This window comes from Salmo trutta, chromosome 38 (assembly GCF_901001165.1).
Source record: "Salmo trutta chromosome 38, fSalTru1.1, whole genome shotgun sequence".
Taxonomy (NCBI): domain Eukaryota; kingdom Metazoa; phylum Chordata; class Actinopteri; order Salmoniformes; family Salmonidae; genus Salmo; species Salmo trutta.
The window spans coordinates 32,132,568-32,139,052 of NC_042994.1; the positions used below are offsets into that span (position 1 = coordinate 32,132,568).

The window sequence follows — 6,485 nt, forward strand, 5'->3', positions numbered from 1 at the left end:
AAGGCCCTTCTCCCCCATTGCTCAGTTTGGCCGGGCAGCCAGCTCTAGGAAGACTTGGTGGTTCCAAACTTCTTCCATTTAAGAGGGATGGAAGCCACTGTGTTCTTGGGGACTTTCAATGCTGCAGAAAGGTTTTTGTACCTTCCCCAGATCTGTGCCTCTACATAATCCTGTCTCTGGGCTCTATGGACAATTCCCTCGACCTCATGGCTTGGTTTTTGCTCTGACATGCACTGTCAACTGTGGGACCTTATATAGACAGGTGTGTGCTTTTCCAAATCATGTCCAATCAATTGAATTTACCACAGGTGGACTCCAACCAAGTTGTAGAAAAATCTCAAGGATGATCAGCAGTGTAACAGGGGTCATATAAAGGGGACCAAGGCACGGCGTGTAGAGTGCTCATACTTAACTTTAATGATAACACTTAAACAAAACAACAGCCAACAGTTCCGTCAGGTGATACTCACAAAACAGAAAACAACTACCCACAAAACCCCATAGATGAACCCCAACTTAAATATGATCTCCAATTAGAGACAACACGAACCAGCTGCCTCTAATTGGAGATCATCCAAAACTCAACCTAGAAATAGAAAAACAAGAACAAAACATAGAAACAAAAAACAGACTGCCCACCCATATCACACCCTGACCTAACTAACCAGAGAAAAAACAGCTCTCATAGGTCAGAGCGTGACAAGCAGCTTGTGCTGGGGACAATAAAAGGCCACTCTAAAATGTGCAGTTTTGTCACACAACACAATGCCACATGTCTCAAATTTTGAGGGAGTGTGCAATTGGCATGCTGACTGCAGGAATCTCCACTGGAGCTGCTGCCAGAGAATTTAATGTTAATTTCTCTACCATTTCTCGTTTTAAATAATTTGGCAGTACGTCCAAACGGACCTCCACATCCAGCTTCTTCACCTGCGGGATTGTCTGAGACCAGCCACCCGGACAGTTGATGAAACTGAGGAGTATTTCTGTCAGTAATGAAGCCCTTTTGTGGGGAAAAACTCATTCTGATTGGCTGGGCCTGGCTCCCAAGTGGGTGGGCCTATGCCCTCCCAGGCCCACCCATGGCTGTGCCCCTGCCCAGTTATGTGAAATCTATAGATTAGGTCCTAATTAATTTATTTGCATTGACTGATTTCCTTATTTGAACTTTAACTCAGTACAATTGTTGCATGTTGCGTTTATATTTTTGTTCAGTATAGAAGTGTTCAGAAACATAATCTATTCTCACAATAAAATTACAATAAAAGTGACTCCAATATGTTATTCACCATTTTTAAGGCCTATTGGGCAAAATATAATCCAAAACACAACCAAAACAAACTGCAAATACATCCAACACGTTTTTTTTAGACTCAAAAGCTTGATGTGGTCAGTGACTGAGAGGAGTATGGTACCAGACATGAATACATCATAAATTAATTTGTCCTCATGACTTCACATGGACTAGATCCATAGAATGCCCTCATTTTATTTTAAACGGTAAAACAGATGAAAACTTTCTTTAAATAAAAGGTGCCATTCTGTAATTTAGCTTCCCTGTCTAAATACACATTGAGGTGAATGTATCAAACTCTGGCAGTGTGTGTGTGTGTTTGTGCGTATGTGTTAATCATGTGCTATTTGCATATTTTATCTTACATAATGTGGCTTTTTCAGAGGAGTATCAATAAGACGGCTAACTTTGATAAAGAACCCCAAATAACTACTGATTTTCTGGTTCATTACAAAACGTTTTTGGTTGAGTCAATTTCAAGCTTGTATTTTAATTTTTTTCCCCTCAGAATATTTAGGCAAGTAAGCTGGCTAACTCATTGACCCTGCTTTCTTCTGTATGCCTCAGGTCTAAGTGTGTTAACTTTATTAGGATCCCCATTAGCTATTGCAGCAGCAACTCATCCTGAGATACACATAAAACAAATAAATACATGACAGTTTACACAACTGTTATAGACAACATAAGATAATATTACATTACAAATACAATTTAAAATGATGTCATTGCATATAGAAAAGTACTGGTAAGAAGTAAGAGAACATGAGATCTGGTTGTTTTGCAATGACACACGACAGAATAAACAACGTAGTGAATATTTGTCTAATCTTCGTTACTCACTCCAGTCAGCAGATGGCGACTTAAGTCTTTCAGTTGAGGCCTCTTGCGTGACGTATAATCTAGTGGACGGGACGCTTCTTCAACAGCAACAAGGCTATTGATTCAACCAACTCGCTAGCCAAAATAAAACCGAAATATTGACGTTTCTTTGGCAATTTTTTCGCATATTAATCTAGGTGTTTTAAACACAATTATGTTTACGTATCTACTGGTTTACTTAAAAGTAATTTGCTTGTTAACTTTGCAAAAAACGTGTTAAGTTTGATACTGAGCCAAGCACTAGGCTTGTCGCTAATGCTAACGTCCCTGACCATGAGCTCACTAAGCTACTCCCCTCCTGCTAAAGAAGAAGAGGGCTGCTGGTCGGAGAAAGAAGCTCTGGGTCTGAACATTGTCGTAAAAGAAGAAGAGGAGAATATTACAGTGAAAGAAGAGGAGGAAGCTTTCAGAATAAAACAGGAGGAAGAGGATGCTATCATATTGAAAGAGGAAGAACCTTTTGCAGTGAAAGAGGAAGAGGAGGCTATCTCAATAAAAGAGGAGGAGGAAGACGTATTGGGGGTGGAGGAAGAGGAGACAGAAGACCTGGTTAACATCAGTGAGTACTGGTTTAAAAACAGGGCAAAAACTCAACACTTGTTGAACTAATGTGTGTGTTTTATCAAATCCGCAGTTGGAACCATGGAATTCAGACATTAAAACCAGGGATGTAGCGGACTGTAAGCACTGTTTCAACACATTTTTATTTTGTTAACTGGCGTTTACCCACTTATTGCGTTCCCAGTGTTGATCAGAGCTCAGAACGTTTATATTCTTGATCTGAGTTCTTATCGCGTCTGCCTCTTGGCCAATGAGTGGAATCATGAACAGTTGTTTGTAAGTTATGTTTGACTGCGCCCCCCCGGATTTGCCTTGTTAGCAGCATGTTGCGTTTCTTTTACGCCTGCTACGTTAGTTTTTGCAGGGGTGGGTATAATTTGTGGTACATTCCAACAGGAATCTGTTCCAAAAACGTTGTAAATAACAAGGTTGCCAACAAACAGCTCATGCAAAGTTGTATAGTGGCAGAATAGGATACTGGTTAAGGAGTTTATTCCCGAAAAATGTCTGTCCTCACTCTGGTAGCCTGGGGACAAACATTAAGGATAAGCTACATGGTGAGTTGATACCTATTCGGCAGCTAGTCAGTTAGCTAGTTAGCTAGGTGAATTATTCATGCTAATTTGTATGCGTTGTTTGTTGGCAACCTTGTACTTTACGAAGATTTTGGAACAGATTCCTGTTGTGACGTTCCACAAATTATACCCACCCGTTTAGCAGTACATTCACCACTCCATGCTCTCGCCCTGTCCCGGGACAGTTCGAGGGCCACTGAGATGTACTGCAGACCAACAGCAGGTGGCTATACAAGTAGGCAACTAGACACCGCTGCTGACAGACTAGTGGGTTTGTGAGATTCTGGATATAAAGTATAATCTGAATTATTTTGGATACAAAATAATCTGAAACACAACCAAAACAAACAGCAAATGCATCCAACAAGTTTGTAGAGCCACAAGCTTAATGTAGTCATTGCGTGCTAGGAATATGGGAACAAATACTTTTTAAAATAAGTAGGTGCCAGGCACACCGGTTTGTGTCAAGAACTGCAACGCTGCTGGGTTTTTCACTCTCAGCAGTTTCCAGTGTGTATCAAGAATGGTCCATCACCCAAAGGACATCCAGCCAACTTGACACAACTGTGGGAAACATTGGCGTCAACATGGGCCAGCATCCCTGTGGAACACTTTTGACACCTTGTAGAGTCCCATGCCCCGACTAATTGAAGCTGTTCTGAGGGCAAAAGTGGGTGCAACTCAATATTAGGAAGGTGTTCTTAATGTTTTGTACACTCAGTGTATGTTGCCCTAAGAGTTGTGAGAAGTTGGTAGAATCTTATTCCAAATGATTCACAGCTGTAATGGCCGCCAAAGGTGCATCTACCAAGTATTAACTCAGGGGGGTGGAGAATAAAATCCTATTGTGATATTAGAATGTTTTTATTTATTTAATTTTCAATCAGCAACATCTTAAAAAGGTCAAAGAGGATGTAGCCCTGTAATACTGTTGAGATTGTCTAGCAGATTTAAGTCAAAACTGTAACTATGGAACATTCACTGTCTTCTTGGTTAGCAACTCCAGGGAAGATTTGGGCTTTAGTGTTGTAGGATATTGTCCTGCTGAAAGGTGAATTCCTCTCCCTGTCTCTGGTGTAAAGCAGACTGAAGCAGGTTTTCCTCTAGGATTTTGTCTGTGCTTAGCTCCATCCCCATTTATTTTCATCCTGAAAAATCCAGAAAAACTCCCTAGTCTTTGCCAGGTGTCAGACATACACATAGCATGATGCAGCCACCACCATGCTTGAAAAATAATGAGGCAGGTACTCAGTGATGTGCTGTTGGATTTTACCCAAACATAAGACTTTGTATTTAGGCCAAATAAACATGTTGCATACAAGATGGATGTTTTGGAATATTTGTATTCTTTATATTTGTGTTCTTATTTTCACTCTGTCATTTAAATCACTACAATTTTGTTGATCCATCCTCAGTCTTCTCCCATCACAGCCATTGAACTCCAGAGCTGTTTTAAAATCCCCAGTGGCCTCATGGTGACATCCCTATAGATGCAAATTTCCTTGTAAAGATATCTGCCCCGTGCTTCTACACCCATGCATATAGCCTACTCTATTTAATTGAGACCACCTGACTAATGGCCTCATGGTGACATCCCTAAGCAGTTTCCTTCCTGTCCTGCAGCTCAGTTCAGAAGGACGACTGCATCTTTGATATGTCTGGGGGGTTTAATACATCATCCACAGCATCATTATTAACTTGACCGTGCTTAAGTATATATTCAATGTCTGATTTGTTATTGTTGCCCATCGACTAATCACCGTGCTTCTTTGAGGCTTTTGAAAAGTTCCCTGGTCTTTGTAGTTGAATCTGTGCTTGAAATGTAATACTTGACTGAGGGACCATACAGAGGAAGGGTTAGTCATTCAACAATCATGTCAACCCCTATTATTTCACAAAGAGTCCATGTAACTTATTATGTGATTTGTTAAGCTACATTGTACTTCTAAACAAAGGGACTGAATACTTATGCAACAACTATTTCTAGATGTTCTTTTCACTTTGACATTATGTGTAGATATCTGTGTAGATCAATGACAAAACAAATTGCAATTACATCTGTTTCAATCCCACTTTCTTGCGCAAGACAATTTGGAAAAAGAAATTCGAAGGGGTGTAGATTTTCTATAGGCACTGTAAAATGGGCCACCAGCAAAACAATATCAAGGAAATAAAATGCAGCCTATAACATGACTGAATTTTATGAAATGTTGCAAAGACTGGCCTGAGGTTAGTAAGGGATCTAGTCCAGATTAAACCTAATAGGAAGACAGTTTTATTTAATGGAGGTTTCATTCAGGTCTCTCTGTTTAACCAAATACTCTGTCTTTGGCAGGAGAGAGACCAGACTCTGACAGCGAGAAGAGTCCTTTAGGGGAACCAGACCCAGAGACGCCCAAACCAGCAGGACCACACCACTGCTCTCAATGTGGAAACAGTTTTTCTACGTTAGGGAACCTAAAACGTCATGAGATGGCACACACAGGAGAGAAGCCTTTCCAATGTTCCCAGTGTGATAAGAGTTTTACCCAGATAGGGAGCCTGAAAAGGCATGAAGGAATACACAAAGAAGGGAGGAAGACCTACCACTGCTCTCAGTGTGGAAAGAGATTTACTCAGTTAGGGAGCCTGAAAACACACAAGACTATACACACAGGAGAGAAGCCTTTCCAATGTTCCCAGTGTGATCATAGTTTTACCCAGATAGGAAATCTGAATAGGCATGAAGGAATACACACAGGAGAAAAGCCCTACCAATGCTCTAAGTGTGACAAGAGATTTTTACGATCACAGTACCTAAAATCACATGAGATGACACACACAGAGGAAAAGTCTTTCCACTGCTCCCACTGTGGAAAGAGTTTTACTCAGTTACGGAGCCTGAAAAGACATAAGAGGACACACACATGAGAAAAGCCCTACCACTGATCCCACTGTGGAAATAGTTTTACTCAGTTAGGGAGCCTGAAAATGCATAAAAGAAGACACTCTGGAGGAAAGACATACCACTGCTCTCATTGTGGAAAGACATTTTCCCAGTCAGAGGACCAGAAGTCACATGAGAGAATAGAGAGGCTATGTTCTGACTTATGTTTTTGACTGAGAATTTGTGGTTTTGGTTATGCCACATTAAATCATATTGTTTGTAATAAATCAGAGTCTATTCCCTTATGCAA

At 40.6% G+C, this 6,485-nt stretch overlaps 1 protein-coding gene across 1 annotated transcript; it reads left to right on the plus strand.

Annotated features, from left to right (window-relative positions):
* Positions 1 to 2,156: 2,156 nt before the first annotated feature.
* LOC115177807 (gastrula zinc finger protein XlCGF17.1-like) lies at positions 2,157 to 6,485 on the plus strand. The gene is made up of 2 exons (XM_029738780.1): positions 2,157 to 2,732; positions 5,645 to 6,485. Exons 1-2 carry the CDS (start codon positions 2,429 to 2,431, stop codon positions 6,217 to 6,219), a joined length of 879 nt encoding a protein of 292 aa, XP_029594640.1. The 5' UTR covers positions 2,157 to 2,428; the 3' UTR covers positions 6,220 to 6,485.